General features: G+C 37.7%; 11 protein-coding genes and 1 pseudogene across 11 annotated transcripts; 7 read left to right on the top strand and 5 right to left on the bottom strand. All coding sequences in view use genetic code 6, as the record gives it.

The window, feature by feature from the left end:
• Positions 1–137: 137 nt before the first annotated feature.
• SS50377_28485 (uncharacterized protein) lies at positions 138–1,652 on the top strand (the record flags this gene model as incomplete). The annotated part of the gene is made up of 1 exon (XM_067912248.1): positions 138–1,652. One exon carries the CDS (start codon positions 138–140, stop codon positions 1,650–1,652), a length of 1,515 nt encoding a protein of 504 aa, XP_067760305.1.
• Positions 1,653–1,798: 146 nt separating this feature from the next.
• On the bottom strand, positions 1,799–2,750 carry SS50377_28484 (Cysteine-rich protein; annotated as a pseudogene).
• Positions 2,751–2,985: 235 nt separating this feature from the next.
• On the top strand, positions 2,986–3,387 carry SS50377_28483 (uncharacterized protein; the record flags this gene model as incomplete). Its single annotated transcript, XM_067912247.1, has 1 exon — positions 2,986–3,387. The coding sequence occupies one exon, from the start codon at positions 2,986–2,988 to the stop codon at positions 3,385–3,387; it is 402 nt and encodes a 133-aa protein (XP_067760304.1).
• A 1,443-nt stretch (positions 3,388–4,830) lies between these two features.
• On the top strand, positions 4,831–5,154 carry SS50377_28482 (uncharacterized protein; the record flags this gene model as incomplete). Its single annotated transcript, XM_067912246.1, has 1 exon — positions 4,831–5,154. The coding sequence occupies one exon, from the start codon at positions 4,831–4,833 to the stop codon at positions 5,152–5,154; it is 324 nt and encodes a 107-aa protein (XP_067760303.1).
• Positions 5,155–5,254: 100 nt separating this feature from the next.
• SS50377_28481 (uncharacterized protein) lies at positions 5,255–5,815 on the bottom strand (the record flags this gene model as incomplete). Its single annotated transcript, XM_067912245.1, has 1 exon — positions 5,255–5,815. One exon carries the CDS (start codon positions 5,813–5,815, stop codon positions 5,255–5,257), a length of 561 nt encoding a protein of 186 aa, XP_067760302.1.
• Positions 5,816–6,168: 353 nt separating this feature from the next.
• SS50377_28480 (uncharacterized protein) lies at positions 6,169–6,504 on the bottom strand (the record flags this gene model as incomplete). The annotated part of the gene is made up of 1 exon (XM_067912244.1): positions 6,169–6,504. One exon carries the CDS (start codon positions 6,502–6,504, stop codon positions 6,169–6,171), a length of 336 nt encoding a protein of 111 aa, XP_067760301.1.
• Positions 6,505–6,542: 38 nt separating this feature from the next.
• SS50377_28479 (uncharacterized protein) lies at positions 6,543–6,908 on the top strand (the record flags this gene model as incomplete). The annotated part of the gene is made up of 1 exon (XM_067912243.1): positions 6,543–6,908. The coding sequence occupies one exon, from the start codon at positions 6,543–6,545 to the stop codon at positions 6,906–6,908; it is 366 nt and encodes a 121-aa protein (XP_067760300.1).
• Positions 6,909–7,407: 499 nt separating this feature from the next.
• Positions 7,408–7,752, top strand: SS50377_28478 (uncharacterized protein; the record flags this gene model as incomplete). Its single annotated transcript, XM_067912242.1, has 1 exon — positions 7,408–7,752. The coding sequence occupies one exon, from the start codon at positions 7,408–7,410 to the stop codon at positions 7,750–7,752; it is 345 nt and encodes a 114-aa protein (XP_067760299.1).
• Positions 7,753–8,566: 814 nt separating this feature from the next.
• SS50377_28477 (Cysteine-rich membrane protein 2) lies at positions 8,567–10,960 on the top strand (the record flags this gene model as incomplete). Its single annotated transcript, XM_067912241.1, has 1 exon — positions 8,567–10,960. The coding sequence occupies one exon, from the start codon at positions 8,567–8,569 to the stop codon at positions 10,958–10,960; it is 2,394 nt and encodes a 797-aa protein (XP_067760298.1).
• Positions 10,961–12,555: 1,595 nt separating this feature from the next.
• SS50377_28476 (Cysteine-rich membrane protein 1) lies at positions 12,556–13,431 on the top strand (the record flags this gene model as incomplete). The annotated part of the gene is made up of 1 exon (XM_067912240.1): positions 12,556–13,431. The coding sequence occupies one exon, from the start codon at positions 12,556–12,558 to the stop codon at positions 13,429–13,431; it is 876 nt and encodes a 291-aa protein (XP_067760297.1).
• A 1,103-nt stretch (positions 13,432–14,534) lies between these two features.
• Positions 14,535–14,834, bottom strand: SS50377_28475 (uncharacterized protein; the record flags this gene model as incomplete). The annotated part of the gene is made up of 1 exon (XM_067912239.1): positions 14,535–14,834. One exon carries the CDS (start codon positions 14,832–14,834, stop codon positions 14,535–14,537), a length of 300 nt encoding a protein of 99 aa, XP_067760296.1.
• Positions 14,835–15,640: 806 nt separating this feature from the next.
• Positions 15,641–16,099, bottom strand: SS50377_28474 (uncharacterized protein; the record flags this gene model as incomplete). Its single annotated transcript, XM_067912238.1, has 1 exon — positions 15,641–16,099. The coding sequence occupies one exon, from the start codon at positions 16,097–16,099 to the stop codon at positions 15,641–15,643; it is 459 nt and encodes a 152-aa protein (XP_067760295.1).
• Positions 16,100–16,419: the final 320 nt, after the last annotated feature.

Genomic DNA, 16,419 nt, shown 5'->3' with positions numbered 1-16,419 from the left:
TTCCATATTCATTATTATATCTTTATATTAACTATTTAAATCTCAAAAAACGTTTTTTCTGCACTCCAAAATCGTCCCCACTTCATCATATCACATTTCATATCATATCCCTTACTCCCCTCTCCTCCCCTCCCCAAATGCTAATCCTAACACTAACGCTACTCACCCCCCTCCCCTCCTGCTACACAGAAACTACAACACTTCAAGTATCCCAACCAAAAAATATGCTAATCATTCACCTCACTCCAACCGCAAACTTGAACTGCGAGAAACTCCCTTCCGCAGTTCTTGTGCAGATCAAGTTTACGAACCAGAAACTTGATGTGCAATAGATTCTTACGAATTTTCTTTAAAATTCGACGCGCGAAATTGAGATTTCCGTTCCGAATTTGTCAAATTACCTCGCGCTGAGCGGAGCGGAAATCGTAATTTCGAGCTACAGCGAAAGCTTCACGCAGCAGATCCAGCAGGTCACACTGACGCGGTTTGCGGCGGATTTGATTTTCAGCGATTTTACGGTTTCGTACGACCAGAAAACCTTCGCCGCGCGGGCCGCGTTCCCGAAGAATTTCGCCGGCCAAAAAATTTCTGCCGCTGAGCTGAAAATAACGACTTTTGAAAACTCGTTTTTGCTGTAGAATTCTGATATAACGGAGCTCGTTGGATCAGTTCTAGAGGTTAATTTTCACGCTCCCGAGCTTTCGGGGCCTCTGTACGTCTCCGGAGTGAGTTACGTCGCTTTCCGGGCCGTAATCGGCGGTAGCGTGCAGGCGAACGGCGAGGCGGTAACGAATAGGCTTGTTTATAAGGATTAGCCGTCTGTTGGCGTGTTGGACGGGTTTAGCGCTTACTCAGAGTCGATTTTCCTGAAACTGCGCCAGAGCGCGTACTTCGACGAGGTGCTGGCGGGCGCGGAGAGCGTTGCGATGCTGCTGGCGGTCAATAATGACAGCTGCGCGCTGCGCGCTGAGTTTTCGGCTGCGCAGTTTAGGGAAAACATCCTGAAAAACGCGAATTTTACGGCCAATATCGCGAAATCCGTGTTCAATGGGACTGAAATGCAGTTTAGCGCGTGCTAGGACGTTGCGGGACGCGTGGGAACTGTTAGCGCTGCTTTCACGTTCTTTGACGCCAAAAAGGTGCCGATTAACAGGCTCAGTTTCGCTGCTGTGCCGCTGCAGCAGATTTGCTATAAGAACATCAGTATGGAGCTTGTAGATAGTGAGATCGTCATCCGGGGAACCGGTGTGTGCGCGTAGCTGGGCGATGCCGCGGTGGTTACAATTTTGGTGTATGCAACTGAAACTGACTATTTTAACGACTTTTCGGAGCCCATTGCAAAGTTGAACTTCTAGTTGTTGTTATAGCTCGAAATTGCGTTTAGGAACCTCACAGCGCACGAGATCGCGCAGATAAGGCAGGCGTTTCACCACAGAATATTGGTCTAGAGGCGAAACGGGGACTATTATGATAGCTTCGAACCGGTGTTTCAGTTCCGACGCAGAACGACACTTTTGGTCTATCAGCTGGGGGTGATGGTGCTGGTTGCTATAGGTAACGCCATTATTGGGGCCCTGAGCGTGTTCTGCAAGCGCAGGGTGAGAGTTCGGAGGCTTCGGGCTGCGAAAACGATCAACGACGATGTTGAGTGACTGTAATTCTGAGGAATATGCTAAAGTAGTAGAAACTTGTCGGCAGAGCCTATAAATTAAAAAATTCGCCGTTTCTGCAATTAGGAAATTACTATTATTATATAATATAAGTGTATATATAAAAATAACCCAAAGCCCACTCCACATCACTACGACAATGTCGACAGCTCCGTGAACCCCCCACGCCTCCACCAGCCGCCCGGCGGAATCGCCAACTGCAAGGTCCAGAGCGGCGACTCCTGCAACGAGTGCGAGGTCGGCTTCCGCCAGACCACCACCGGCCAGTGCGCCGCCTGCCCCGAGGGGTGCCTGTCCTGCGACGAGCGCTACTGCGCCGCGTGCAGACCCGGCTACCTCTTCCAGGCCCACCAGTGCGTCGCGCCCGCCAACAGAGCCTCCCAGGCCGCCACCATCGGTGCCGTCCTCGGCGGTGTCCTCGGCATCCATCGTAGTGGGAAAACATGTCGCACATGCAGTATTAGTGTTATCGCAGGAGGTACAGCTTGCAGTATTTCAGCATTTGCAGGCCGAATCAAGCCCTTCCGCGCACAATGTGGGAACTCCATTCTTGCAGTATTATCCATCTTGGAGGCTATTGCAGCTGGTCGTGCACGTTCCGTCTATAGTAGTAGTATGTGAGCTTGAATTACAGAAGTTGCACACTGTTTTTGAGGAGCAAAAAAGACAATTTGATTCGCATGGCTCACAGCGATTTGCTGACAGGTTGCAGAAGGTCATACGTTCTTGTTCACAGTCTTATAAAGAATTGCAAACTCTAACGCATATATTCTTTTCCATGGTGTACCCCTCAGCGCAAGCGTCGCACTTATCAGAGCTCTTACACTTGCCGCACCCTTTTGAGCATATAGTGCACCCATCCCCATCTAGAAAACTTCCGGGGATGCATTTTGAGCACGTATTATTTGTGCACTCTCTACAATGGGTATTAACTGTATTGCTCACACAGTAGCAGCCTTAGCCGAGTTTTATGTCATCGGAGCAAGCGATGCAGCTCACTTCAGTATCCTCTACAGTCGGGCAGTAATATCCTGCCTTGCATTTGGTGCTCGATCTACTACATGTTCCGGCGTCGGTCATTTTGAATGGATCCACGCATTATAGTAGAATAACCGTGGTATAGAATAACTTACCAGTTTCGAATTTATTGAATATTGCTTGATATGGTATAGAAGTTATTATATGCATAAACTAAAAATGGAATAACGTATTTATATCTATAAAGTATATATTTGTGAGAACAGTTTTTCCAGTGTTTATTGCTTGTTTATGTAGATATGCTACGTCTCCGAATGGAGCCCTGGACCGGAACTGCATGAGGCTACCATGCGTACTGGTATCAGCGCGGTGCACCGAGAGGGCCTTGGAGCAGGGAACTGGGATATGCAGGTACACCGCAAAACACCTCCCGAAAGCTCACTCTGCACGGCAGCACTCCGGCTTTGGGGGCTCTTACCACGCCCAACGATGCTAATAAATAAGTGCGCTTCCCAGACAGCCTAGCATGCTCCTAAGAATTTACGCAAGGTATCCCCTCAAGGGCCTCATTGAGCTAGGCAACCTCCTGGAAGTTGGTCTGGGCCGCGCTGCAGTAGTTTTACTGCCCGTCTTGACTTCAGGCTGGCTCTAACCGCGTTATCAGCTAGGTTCGGTGCTCGGGATAATGAAATAGGTAAGTAACCGAACTCAGTGCTAAGTATGCTTAGCAAAAATATGAAAAGCCATATTGAAATACGAAACATCATTTCATTAAATTGAGAAAGAATTTATATCATTCAATTACATATTTCATAATCATATTTCATATATTTGCTAGTATACCTACTACTCTACAAGCATATCAGTGTTTATATAATTTTTAAAAAAGAAAGCTTCGATACTTAAAACAAGTCATTTTTAAAAATAGTTTGTGTCTTCCATATTAAATAATCTTGCTAACCACCCTCAGCGTGAGCAGGTCAAGGGAAATATGATCTCTTTAGAGATTGTATTTCCATTGGGTCGCCCAAATCGAATATATCAAATTCATAATTATATTTTAATTTTTAATATCGTATTTTTTAAAATACATAACTGGTGTTTTTATATTTAGATGTTATTAACAAACCTTTATCAGCCATGACAGAGAAGTAATATTCAAACAAGATAAAATTATAAATTCAAAAAATATAATAATTCAAATAAGATCTATTACAGATACTAGAATATGTTTTTGATTTTATAAAAGTAAAGCTTTTAAAATAGTAAATCAAGTATATAAAATAATAAATCAAAACTATAATGCAATGATCTAAATATGAATATTAAGTAATACAAAAACGAATATAGTTAGATATCGCTTATATATAATAAATGTAATAAAACAAATACTAAATAATTTATTCTAATAAATTAATTAGATTAAACCAATTATAAAAGTTTTAACTAATATACAATACAATTAAATAGTAAAATTTACAATTAAATGAGTTCAAGGATAAATCTCATACCAGAGTCTTGAATAATCTATCAAACGATGTATTATAAAAATATCACATTGAATAAATCCAATTACCAAAAGTAAAAGAATAATGTTAGTATCAATATAAATATAGACTACAAGGAAAACATGTTTGAAGAAATCAAATAGTAAGCAAGTAGTAAGTCACCATCAAGAAGGCGCACACAGAATATTTGAATTTTGAAAATGGACTATTGTTTTATTACTCGCAATGCGAATGATAAAATCTGATATAGTAGATAGTATCCCAGAGAGGGGCCAAGAAAAAATATTTTTCCTATTTAAAAATTCAAAACGGTTACTCACCAAGGGCGACCAATAAATTGGGTCAAAATAGTTAACTTTAAAATTTTTTAAAGATACTAATTCTAATTATGTGGTTCATACAATACGGATTTACTACTCTATGTATTATTCTGACTACAAACTATGAAATTTTGAATTTTAGCATCAAATTAAACTCATATTCTGAGTACTGACACCCATCGCCTTCTACTGCTAAGGGCCAGTTAGGGACTTTGCCAACGGCTTTTCAAAATTAAGCTTTGCAAAGTAGCGTTTAAAAACAGCAAAAATACAATTTCACCCTCTAGACGATACGTTAAGCAAGATCCCTGCTGTCAAATTATTACAAATAGGCCATAGTTTCCGCCTGGCTGCATGCCCCGTTTTGCAATACAATACCAGTGGAAGGTTGCAAGCGTGCTTTCTACACCAGCAATTCTGCCTCTTTGCGACTAGCTACTATTCAACTATTCAACGGGACGTGCACGCTCGGAATAGGTGCGTAACATCACCGTGGCGTACCCTATTAGGGCGCAAAAACATTTCTTACCCTTTGATGTATGCCATGGTCCCCCTTGCACACAGATGCTCCGCACGGGAAGTTGCAAATTTGGTTGTGGGAAAGCCTTTCAGTGCTAGTGGGGCAGAAAATAATCATTTTCCTTAAATCTCGTTGTGCGCTATTCGAGGTTGAAATGAGTATTTGATAATAATTCTGAGATGGTAGTTAGCATCGTATAAGAGATGTTAAGGTGATGATTTAAGGAATGGGTTGGATGCGGTAATGAGGGTATTGCACTCATGTGGATTAGGCGTGTTTAGTTTGTACAGTCTTAATAGTTATGGAATGGTAGATGTTAGGCGAGAAGGGGGCTTGAGAATTTTGTGTTGCTGCAATAACTACTATTTTCAGGTCATAACGTTTTAGAGGTGGTGGTGGTGGATTGTATTTGCTTATTTAGAGATAATTTGGTGGTATAGTAGTTGTAGTAGCTATAGTTTGGATGAATTTGGAATATCGATATCTTACCATACGCAGGAATACGCACTTAACCTTTAAGGTAATTTTAAAATTAGGATACAATAACATGCCATACTGCTACATATGCATATTATGCAGTCCGATTCTGAAAATAACTAATGTATGCAAAACTGAAGCTGTAATATTTAATAATACTATACAATATAGAATCACTCTAAAGATAGTGAATTAAATTTCATGAAATAGGCCAGATTCTAAATTTATAGCTTAAAGTATTACTATCATTGCTGTTACGTAACCTCGTGGAAAGCATGGGTTTAGTTAAGTTTTGCAGAACTGCTAAGGCTTTTGAACTAAAATATATTACTAATTGCTCATATGGTGCTATTTTTATTACATGTGGTAAATCGATCTATCGATGCCTTGCTTTGACCTCATGCTGATTTTATCTCAGGTTATCTATTACTATCTGAATAGTTCTAACAAATTAAAACGTAGTAAGGTGGGTTCAAGTATTCCGTAACGAGCTGCTGTCAGCTAAGTATCGCGAAGAGTAATGCATCGCTAATTAACATTTAAGTTCACTTAGAATTTTGGCCATGTATTCTTTCACAACTGGTACCATCACTTCTTCCTTTTCTTGAGGAAGTAAATGCAAGTCCACCCCGACGGCACATAGTGTTAATATCCATGTCACACCAACTGTGGATAACCTACCGTTATGCATTTCATCAAAAAGCAGATATTTCCACCTTTCTCAGCACATTCTATGCATTCTCAGCATTGTTAGTATTTGGGTAAATACCCCAGAAAGACTATAACTTCCACTAGATTAACAATTTAGGGCTCATGAATGTCTAGAGAGCAGATAGTTCCTAGAGTCTATGCAGCCCGTGCATTCCCATTATCTTCATCAGAATATATGCATAATGGATCAGTACAGGGCCTCTCTCTTATTTCTTAAATTGTTTGACAAATAAGGCAATTAGGTGCTCCTGGACCACACCTGCGTCGTGGTGTCTGGTCATCCTAACTGCAGTCAACGCAAGTACTATTAGTACAAGCATGGTGTTGAATAAGGCGACTGCATCATGTTTACTTATGTATGCTGTGCTATCTGGTTGGGATTTTTGCATTTGAGGATTTCTCCAGCTGCGGCAAGCCTCGCATGTGCTGGAAGGCAATCTAGGGATTCCCAGTGGCTTTAATTCGCAAAGCTAGAGGAATCGAAAAATTGTCTGGGACCACAAGCGCGCAATATCTGCAGATTTTATTCTTTTGCCGTATACAGCTTTAAACCGGAACACGAAAGCTGTGCATTTTGCGTACTACCGCATGCTGTAGTATTAACAGAACATGCATAGACTCTGCTGAAATAGGAACTAAGTATTAATTTGATCTTGCTAGTGCATGTGCAATTACTACCTCTGTGCAGGAAATGCTACCAAGGTTAGCTTCAGTGTTATATTGAATGCAGTCGTTTACTTTATTGTATTATGATGTTGTTTGAATAGTTTTTAGGTTTTAATAGTTGTATTTAGCTAGCTATTTAGTATTTAGATAATATTTCCTAATACAATTATAAGTAGTAAAATATTTACTACTCATTCCCAAGTAAATACTGATTAATATAATATATGCATCTGCTATAAAAATAAAAATCAATAACTGAAGGTTTGCTTATATTAAACTGAAACTATAATAGTTATATATTAATTAATTTACCAAGTTTCTGCATAATAGGTTAATACATAATATGATGAAAAATGTAAAGGTAAATTGTATGTATTATCAAAAAAAATCACGTTTAATCCTAAAAGTGTTATGATAACTAATGAATATAATATTAAAATAAAAATATTTTTTCATCTAATTGAAGTTAGTCATTCTTAGGTAAGGCTATGACAGATTAAAATGTCTATTACTTAAATTTTACTAATTTAGTTATTAAGCCTTAGATCATATCATAGATGGTATAAGGATAGTGGAAAGTAAAGTTCTTACCCAATAATGTAGTCAATGAACAAAACCTATCTCTCTCACTACAGGTCATAGAAATACTAAATTTAGTTAATGCTAGCACTGCTACTTTAGGAAAGCATGTAATAGATAAGCTAATGATAAAGTAAGGTTTAGTAATATTCTGGCATACTGTGTTGCAAGGTGAATGCATGTATAGACTCAAGGCTGATTAGTGGGACAGCTGGGATCTGAATAGAAGTGGTGTCAACACCTATTACGGTATGTTACCTGAACCATAAGTAGAAACCTGCATATTAGCGGTGGGAAAGTAGAATTTAGGATGCTATCAGTGAAAACATACCAACAGAAGAATATCGTACCGGATAAACTTCTGATACCTCGGGAGTATCGAGCATGGATACTAGCACGGGCTCTGGTACGGTCCGGAGTGGCTGGTATGGCCCGCGTATTTAGGCATCAGGCTAGCCGAGAAGAAGTAATGGAAACCATATTAGCCATTTTCACCATTCTTTCAGTTTAGCATATTAGAATGACGTAAATATTTTTGAGTTTTGCAGCCATGTAAGTATAAATACTATATGAACAAATTATTCACTACTATTTTAAAATATGAATTATTTTATTATACTAGAATAATATTGTTAGCTTCGGTCAGCATAAAGTTGGTTTGAGTAGTAGTTATGTTTAAATACCCATAAGTCCAACTATCACCAGCAATCGGGTATTTAGTAAACTTACTGCTATTTCTGCAATAACAGGAGTATTATATAATATATGGATTTTTTCACTTTTAGTTTTTGCAGTATTATATTAGTATGCGCAACTATTATTAAACTCAATTTAAAGATTTGCGTGTTTTAAAGATTATAAGTTATTACATATTTTACTTAAACTATTATAACACCATTCATGCCTATAATAACAATAACATCACCATTTCTTTTGTTAAATCTACTGCGATTTCTCTACAACTACTTTAAGTAAAATTTACTAAATTATACTTATTTGCACAATATCAATTCCTCATTTAATAGCAAACGCTATCCATAAAAGATTTTACTTCCACTTCAATACCCAAAAACACGAAACTGCAATCCTCGGTAATATTCACAGTTATACTGTAGTTATATTTTCACTTCTATGAAAATGACCAATAAGTGTACTACTTCTGATTAATCTACCTGCAGTGAAGGGACTTTCTGCCCATCAAACGTAACATCTGATGACACAGCGTGTCTTACATGCAAAAAAGAGTGCGCCACCTGCACAGGAGAATCCGCAGAAGCTGCAACGTGTTTAACCTGCGCCGATGGAAAGTATCTTGACAGTGGAGCCTGTACAGCATGTAACGCAAAATGCGCAACCTGCACAGCAGAGAACACGTGTCAAACCTGCACTAATGGGAACGTTTTAAGCGGAACCACCTGCGCCACCTGCGTTTCCGGAACCACCATGAAGTGCACCTGCGGTTCCGCAGAGAATTGCTAAACTTGCGATGCTGCTGATCCGACTAAATGTGGCATCTGCGCAAATGGAAATTTCATGTCTGAGACTACCTGCACGGCTTGTGTAGCTAATCAAATGGCCCCGTGCACGTGTACTGCCGCTGTTAACTGCGGAACTTGCTCTACTGATATGACAACCTGCGCTACCTGCAACGGTGAATATGATTTCTCTGCCACTCCTCCTTGCTCAAAATGCAAAGCCGGGTATTTTGAGAATACTAATAACCCAAAAACCTGCACAAAATGCGATGAGAAATGCGCAACCTGCACCGCAAAAGACATCTGCCAAACCTGCGCAAACGGGAACGTTTTAAGCGAAACCACCTGCGCCACCTGCGTTTCTGGATAAACCATGAAATGCACCTGCGGGACATCTTAGAACTGCTCGATTTGTAATTCTAGTGATATGAGCAAATGCGACGTCTGCGCGAATGGATATTTCCTGTCCGGAGAAAATTGTACGACATGCTTAGATAATTAAATGAATGCTTGCACGTGCGGTGCTGCTGTTAACTGCTCTACTTGCGATTCTGCTGATATGACAAAATGTAAAATGTGCACGGGTGAATATGATATGTCTGCGACTCCACCTTGCTCAAAATGCAAGGCAGGGTACTTTGAGACTTCTGAAACCCCAAAAACCTGCACAAAATGCCCAGTAACCTGCGCAACCTGCACCGCAGAAGACACCTGCCAAACCTGCGCAAACGGTAATACTCTAAGCGGAACAGCCTGCACTGCCTGCACGACAAATTAAATTACTCCTTGCACATGTTCAACCGCCAAAAACTGCTAAACATGTGATACTACCGATACGGGAAAATGCAATACATGCATAGGAAACTTTGACCCCTCTGGAACCACTGCTTGCGAGAATTGCTTACCAGGATTTTTCAAGGATACCGCTTCTAGTCCGAATACATGTACGGCCTGCTCTGAGAACTGCACAACCTGCTCTTCTAGTTCAGCTTGCACAGCTTGCAAGGATGGGTTTTCGATCTAAAATAACTAGTGCGTAGCCTGCACAGACCCAAACTGCACGACCTGCACAGCTAACAAAGAAACCTGCACGGTGTGCAAAGATGGATTTTCTGTGAAAAATAATAAATGTGAGAAAAAATGTACAGCAGGTGACGACACCTGCGCCCCGAACCAAATCTGCGATACGATCTGCAAAGACTGCACCAGTAACTGTGCCACGTGTAAGGAAGCTGTCGACAAGTGCGTGACCTGCAAATCTGGGTTCATTTTAGCAGGCGATAAATGTACAGCGTGCTCTGCTGGCTGCGCGAACTGCGTCGACAATAAAGACATCTGCAAGGTTTGCAAGGACGACTTTTTCGCCAAAGATAACGCCTGCACAGCTTGTACTTCAAACACCACAGAGCAGTGCACGTGCGGTACAGCAACGAACTGCGCGACCTGCGATGCTTCTGATAAAGGAAAGTGCGCCACCTGCATCACCGGCTACAAAAAGGCCACAAATGAAACCTGCTCCGCCTGTGCCGACGGCAACCTGATGGTTGGAATAACCTGCGAGAAATGCGAGGCCAAGTGCGCCACGTGCTCCGAAAGCCTCGAAAAGTGCGATACCTGCGCCACTTCGCACACCATGAGCATCAATTAAACATGCGAGAAGAATTGCACGACTTAACTGACAGATAACTAGGCCTGCATTGCCGACCAGCCTATGGACTGCGGGAGCAGCAGCCAGGTAACTGCGTATAAATGTAGTAATACTGCAAACTGCCTCTAATGCGATAGTTCGGATGCTGCAAAGTGCGCGTCCTGCATGCCAGGCTACAAATTTACAAATCAGCAGTGCTCCACCTGCGCAGACGGGGCCACCGCCGTGGGCTCGTTCTGCTTCCTACAAGGCGACACGCTCAGCACCAACCTCTCCAGCGGCGCCGTTGCGGGCATCGTCATAGCCGTCCTGGTCGTTGCTGGGGGAGTCGCCGGTGCCGCTTTCTGGTACATGAAGAAGTCCAAGGCCAACTAGGAGGTGGAGAAGCAGAACTTCAACATGCAGTGAGAATTTACATTGAATTGGAGTATATGGATGGTAAGGCGGACTGCGAGTGGAAACTATTTCAGATAGACACATTACAAATTAGTACTATATTTCTGAACCGACTTAGATTTTTAAAAAACGACAGAAAATATTTCTATGGCTGATGAAGCACTATCTGCACCAACCTGATATTGTAAATAGTATAATTTAGTAATAGCCAATATAACTAATTCTGTAAATTCAATAAGGTGTGTGATTTGCACTTATATTTAGCAGCACAAAAATAAAAAGTGAAATTATATTTTTGGCTTAATTAGTAACGCTAGGCCGAGTTTTGATATGTTTGGAAGCAGTTTCGATAGCTCCTATATGAAATAGAGCTCTAGATAATTATTAGCAGAAATCAGTCAGCAGCAAGTCACCATTCAGCCCAGCCAAATTTGAGTGATTATTTTAAAAGATCAGCCCTTTATACTTCGCGTTGCGAAATATAAAATAACTAATATTTTGAAAGCCATTAAATCAATTTTACACAGGTCTGAATAGTGTTTGCTAGGATAAAATATTACAGAATTATAATTTTGAGAAAGCGATTGTTTCTCTTTGAGGAAAACATATATTTGATTTACATTTCATTCTGCATTTTTTAGAGATTAAAAAATACCTTGTCAAGGCGCGTCGCGGTAGCATTCAAATTCGAATATTATGTGTTTCGAGATTGTCGTTTAATTTGACGCCCTAGCCAAATCAGACATCTTTTAGAGATGCAAAAAGGCAATTATTTCAAAATAAGTTAAATTCGGTCTTAAGGTGTTATGCTTGCTTTTACAAGTCATATTTTCCGATGGAAAATTATCTTAAAAATATTTAAAGAAATTATAAGAACCGTTGAATGTGTGATGGTATAAAAAGGTGATAGTATAAAATGTAAAACAGCACTGAAATGGCATCTCCATATTTCACGCACATACTTTTTTATGTTTTTAAATAAATATTTTAATATTCTTCCTTCTAATACGTTTTCTAATCATCATTTTAAGAAATGTTCATTATTGTAAAACTAGTAAGTAATACGTACTAAAATCAACTTTCCGGTAGCTTTAGTTTCAACACCGTCCGCCCATTTTCATGATAGCGATGTGATCATAACTTGTCTTGCGGTTTTTAAACTAGAGTCAACAGAAAGTTGCTTTTAGTCTTGGTTACGTACTACTAGAGTTTATTATAAATTCTGATTTTCCTGAGAAATTAACATGGAGTAATATAAAATAATATCAATTACTTATTTATTTTCAGATTTGGAAATGTGTGAACAAAGTATATTGAATATGAATAGAAATTGAATTAATGTATTAAGCTTTTATAATTTTAGCATATTACTCATAATAATATATATTATTCCGATTTTACAATTTAATTAATATTTAAATGCATTCAATAATTTTTTGAAATATATGTTAGATATACATATAAATTGATAAAAGAATAACTGATCGAAGTTTTTTTAAAATACAGTAATATGCATTTGTTTATAATTAAATCAATATTTGTAAATGAATAGTATAAACCTCAATATATACAATATTATACATCTGTAAAAATATCTCAAATATAAAATGGCAGAAAGTGGTCAGTGTAAAGACGGTGATAATAAGTGCAAAATAGATACGTATTGTCCTACGAACGATAACGATCTCGTTGCTTGTAAGCCTTGTGCTGATAATGCAATTATTACTGGATACGGTTGTAATTGTAAAGAAAATGTATCGACTAAAAATTGTTAATAGTGTAAAGATGGAACATGCTCCGTTTGTATAGCTAACTATTTCTTAGATACTACAGAAAAATGCACCATATGCAACAGTAACTGTGAATCTTGTGAAGGATAGGAAAACAAATGTACTACGTGCAAAGCTGGATTTATTGTAGAACCAACATCTAAAACCTGTGTAAAATCATGTTCTAATCATAAAGACTGTAATGCTTAGCATCTTGGATATTGTGATTTCTCTGTTAAACATTGCAAGCCTTGCTAAGAAGACTGTGCTTACTGTACATCTGCTACCTTTTGCTTAGAATGCGAAGGACACAAAGCAAAACCTGTTACCACTATCGATGGAAAATGTATTACTGCTTGTGTTGGTATTGCTGATGGGCAATTCTGCGATAATGGCGCTTCAACTCCTTGCAGTACATCCTCTACTTCTTAGTTCAAATGTGGTAGGATGACTAGATGCGCTACATGTAATGATAGTAAAACCTAATGTGCAACATGTTTAGCGGGATACACTATTAATGATCAAGGTAATTGTACTGACTGTGCATATGGATATGAACCAGTTGCTGGAATCTGTTTACCATTATCATCCTCTGGCGAAAGTTCTAATTTTTCAGGAGGGGCTGTAGCAGGCATTGTAGTAGCAGCATTGATTGTGGTTGGAGTAGTAGGTGGTGGTTTAGCTTATTATTTTGTCAAGAAGGCCAAGAAGTGATAGCCATTTTCCAGTTAGCAGGATAGTAGTATGAGTATTTTAAAATTTAATCTTATCCTTTTTGTTCAATTTACTTCATTTCCAAACTATTTATCTTGAATATTATATTAAGTTACTTCATTAAATCTGAGTTTGATAAAGAATTACAAAATATTAGCACATTTCGTGGAATATGATTAAAAATTATTTTGAAGATTAATAAATATGACTAGAAACAAAGCACAATACAAATAAGTAGTTAATTAGAATTAGTTTTAAAGCATGTTATGCATTTTTACCATTCTATAAATTTATTGTTTTGAAGTTTTTAACTATAATAGTAAAAATAACCTAATTTTATAAAATGTCCTCTCGAGTAAATTTACATTATTAAATGCTCAGTTTCATTCAAATATCACTTTTAATACTTAAGTTGATTGATTAACTTCAGTAAATAAGTTTTAAATAAAAAGTAATAACACGGACTGTATATTTTTAGTATTATTAAAAAGGTAAAATTATAAATATTAACTTTATTAAGACAAACTTATAGTGTGAACTTTTATAGATCAAAGGTAAAATAATTTTAATTTCAGCTAGCAATTTTTATAGCAGTTCGATAGTATCAATCATTGTGCACTGTATGAAGTTTATTTGAAGATTTTTTAAAATATCAAATATTTTATAATTCGTGCTGCTACTATAAAATACCTAAGTTTTTCTAAAACCACTAAACATAATTTCATTTGGAACTTAATGGTGCCTATCTACTAGCAGTAAGAAACCCCGAGCAAGATCAACAATTGGTTGTTACAGTATATTAAAAATTAAAACAACCTATCTATAAAGAGGACCACAATTTTATGATTCAAAATATGAGCACAAAATATCTAACTTTTTAGAAAACCATCTCAGATAACAATTTAACTTACTCGAAGTCAAAGACCATGATTTCTGATAGGAATAGATCAATGGGGTAAGCTACAGCAGCGAAGAGCATATAAAATCATTCTTCCATTAACAGAAAAAATAGTATCTCTCATTTATTATTGAGTTTAAAAAATAAAAAAAATATTATAGAAGTAAAAAATAAAATTTATTACTAATTTTAAAATAGATTCACATCATACACCATGTTAACGTTTTGTTACTATTTAAAATAGATTCTCAACTAACTTAATGAGATCTTTTCGTTTATTGTTTTTCAAAATTCTATTAAGTAATTCTTATAAGTAAATCTTACATACCTTAGATAAAGTTGATTAGTCCTCTTACTGAATCGTATCTAAAATAATCATCGTGTTGTACAGTCTGACGTCGCCCTATTTCTTACCCTTAAAACAGTACTCTGATAACGCTACAACGTATTCAACCATGTCATGCAATAATATGTATCTTAGCTCTAAGGAAATGTATCTTGCCATTAATATTTAACTATAGTGTCCAAACTTAGCATTGTTACTATCCTTTTCACACTTTAATAAAGACGATTGCATATTATTATAATTAGCTTAACTAAAGTTTACCTTACTTGAGTCAGTATTCTTGATAACCTCTTTTGAGTACTCCTCTAAGGTATCTTATTTTATATAACTGATATCGCTTCTTTGTAGTTTGGTTTTGATTCTTGATCCTTAACTACTGCTTATCGATCCAGTTTTATTTATTAAAAAAATAGTTACTTTATAGTTATTTTATAATTAACCAGAAATACAAATCTCTAGCAATTAGTTAAATCTTTTTAGTAGATTCTACTCATACTCCTTTAATAGATATTATGTTTGTTAATAGTATGTTTTATTTTTATACGTTAGTTCCTTGTTAGGTATTAGATACTTGTAATATTCTTGATTGCTTTTAAGTGCATCCGGTTTGTGTTAGAAGTATTTGTTTTCATTTCCCTAAGGGAATACTTTTATCTCCTCATTTGAGTTATTCAGTAATCTTATTTGCTCACCTTTACTAAATTTATTTTAACCTCTGGTATCATTTTATTTACGACTACTTCGATGTACACCAATTCTTTACAATTATTATTTTTAATTAAGTCTCTTGCATTTATGAAGTTCTCCATTTGTTATAAGTAAAAAAAGTGCTTTTGGTTTTTGTATTATATTGATCGGTGGTGGTACCCTTTGATGATTTTGTAATGTATTGTGTGATCTTTTATGATGTTTTCTATGTTTATAAAATAATAATCTTACTTAAAATAGCTTCTCCTTATATCGGATCAATTATTGTTAAAATACTGCGTTTAGGCCCCCTATAACGGGTATCTGATGATCATGTATTTCTTCTCTTTTATATGTCTTTGTTTTCTATATGTAAATATTTTAACTGTATTTCTTGTTTTTTTTATAATTTCTTTTGTATTATTAGTTTTCTGACTTAACTTTTGAAATTTTGAAAATGACTTATGTGATATTTCGTGGTTTACAACGGCTGCTTACTACTTCGCCAGTTAATACAACAACGGCACGGACGGCTACTGTAAGACAATTTCCACCGACAAAACTACCTACCCGCCGTGCACATAAACGACCTGCACCATATTCGATTCAGATAATACCCGCTGCACCAAATGCATGAACAACTACTTCCTAGCCTCCAAAAACACCTGCCAGACTTATGCGGCTAGAAATACGCAAAATTGCACATGCTGATTCTCCAAAAACTGCGAATTATGCATCCAGCGTTGCCCAGCACCTGCGGAAGCTGCCTGAAAAGCTATAAGGCGAACGAAAAAGGCAGCTGCGTCGACTGTGACCCCGGATTCACCATGGACACGTCCAAAAATGCACGGAGTGCACAGTTGAGCATTGTCAAGATTGCTCAACTGATATAACGAAATGCTCGAATTGCAGGGACAGCTTTTAGCTCAAAAATGGCGTCTGCCAGCCCTGCAGCGAAACCGACAACGAGAGCTGTAACTGCGGAATTTCTATAAATTGCTCAACTTGCGATTCAACTGATATAAGCAAATGTAATATATGCTAAGCGGGCTACTAA

This window comes from Spironucleus salmonicida, chromosome 9 (assembly GCF_000497125.1).
Source record: "Spironucleus salmonicida strain ATCC 50377 chromosome 9, whole genome shotgun sequence".
Classification (NCBI taxonomy): domain Eukaryota; phylum Fornicata; order Diplomonadida; family Hexamitidae; genus Spironucleus; species Spironucleus salmonicida.
The sequence above is the reverse complement of the archived record's forward strand: the minus strand, read 5'-3'. Positions and strand labels throughout refer to the sequence as shown.